At 43.7% G+C, this 1615-nt stretch overlaps 1 protein-coding gene across 1 annotated transcript; it reads right to left on the bottom strand.

Moving 5' to 3' along the window:
* Positions 1-38: 38 nt before the first annotated feature.
* Positions 39-1300, bottom strand: LOC109509671 (tropomyosin-like; the record flags this gene model as incomplete). Its single annotated transcript, XM_019859493.1, has 3 exons — positions 1118-1300; positions 757-1035; positions 39-669 (listed from the first exon to the last, which is right to left on the bottom strand). Coding segments are annotated over exons 1-3 (1078 nt in total), but the record flags the coding sequence as incomplete, so codon positions are not given.
* Between the last annotated feature and the right edge of the window lie 315 nt (positions 1301-1615).

Genomic DNA, 1615 nt, shown 5'->3' with positions numbered 1-1615 from the left:
AGCCCCTTGAGGACAAAAGTGTTGTTGCAAGATTAGACCATGATGGTAGACATCATAAGGAGAGATTGCAAAGAACCAAACCTTGATTTTGTTCATGGCAAGCATCTTCTCTTTCAGGAGCTCGGCCGTCTTGGCATGTTCTACTTCTGCCCTGCTCAGCTTCTCCTTCAGACTCTTTATGCTGGTGTCTCTTTCCTCCAAGCCTTGTGAGGCTGCAGACAAAGTTACCTTCATGGTCTTTACTTCTGCTCGGACGTTACTCGTCTCCGCTTTGATGGCATTGAGGGCTTTCTCTGCGGCTTCACGCTCTTCTCGGAGGCTCTTTTCCTTGTTGAGGAAACTTTGCGCTTCCAGAGCTTGACTCTCAGACAGCTGGCTCACCTTCTCCCTGAGCTCTGCTACTTCTTTTTCCAAAGCAGAATTCAGAATTACTCTCTCGCTTAGGGACTTCTCCAAGTTTGTCTTGACTTCGGTCATGGAGGAGAGGGTCTTCTCAAAGGTATCCGCGTGATTTTTGAGGTCGGCGTGTGAGCGGTTGATCACCTCAAGTTCACGTTTGAGCAACGAAAGTTTCTCAGCTGAATCTTTGCTTGCGGATACTTCTTCCTCTAAGTAAGATATTTGCTCCTGCAGCTTGTTTACCTTCTCCGTGTGTGTATCTTTGAGGAGCTTTCAAAGAGAAATGTTACACTTATTAGCATATGGTACTAAGCATTGAAAAAACAAAATTTTCCCCAACATGTGATAAGACTTTACCTCTGTTTCTTTCACCGTCTCTTGAACATCTTTTTCCAAGCCTTCATTTTGTTTCTCCAAAGACAAAAGCCGAGCCCGCTCTTCTCCAAGCAGCCTTTCCTTCTCTTCCAATTGGGCACGTGCCTCCCGAAGCTCCTCCTCCATCTGTAGCAGCTTTTGTGTATTTTCCGCATCCATCCTTTTGTACTCGTCCTCACGCTCAGACATCTTCTTGCTTTGTTTCTGCAGCTCTGCTCCAAACTGCTCCTGGGCCTTCAGCAACTGGTCCATCGAGCTGATCTGAAACATTTGGAGGTGAAATGAGGAGAACGTGAAGCGCTGTACAACTCAAAACACGTATATTCCCACTTGCAAAGCGCACCTGGTTTTTGGCGAGTAGGAGCTCTTGCTGAGTTTCCTCGAGCTGCAGCTTGATTTTTGTCGTCTCCTCTGCCTTCTCTGCAATGCTTTCCTCACATTGTTGCAACGCAGCCGCTTTCTCCTCTGACAATCTGGGTGCAATGAGAGATAGAACATGATACAAAGACATTTAGCTCTTTTTGTAGCTGTACCGAGTCCAGGTTAGCACTCACAGTCAACGGGGATGTACACAAAAACTCATACACGGTAAACAAAACGTAATACACAAACTTGCTTAACTCTATACTGGCCATTTGTGTCCACCTTTCTTCCTTTTTTTGGAACCATTATCTGTGTTAATACAAATGTAATTACACTTGTCATTGTTAGGGATTTTTGTCTGATTTTCTCATTTCAAACTTCAGCTCTTTAAAAGGAACAATGTGTAAATATGAATTGACTTTACAATGTTCTTTGATTCGAAAACACACTATTAACTTCATTATTTAAAAAAAAAAAA

This window comes from Hippocampus comes, unplaced genomic scaffold (genome assembly GCF_001891065.2).
Source record: "Hippocampus comes isolate QL1 unplaced genomic scaffold, H_comes_QL1_v1.1 C16992416, whole genome shotgun sequence".
Lineage (NCBI taxonomy): Eukaryota > Metazoa > Chordata > Actinopteri > Syngnathiformes > Syngnathidae > Hippocampus > Hippocampus comes.
Note: the sequence above shows the minus strand (reverse complement) of the source record. Positions and strands in the feature narration are given on the sequence as shown.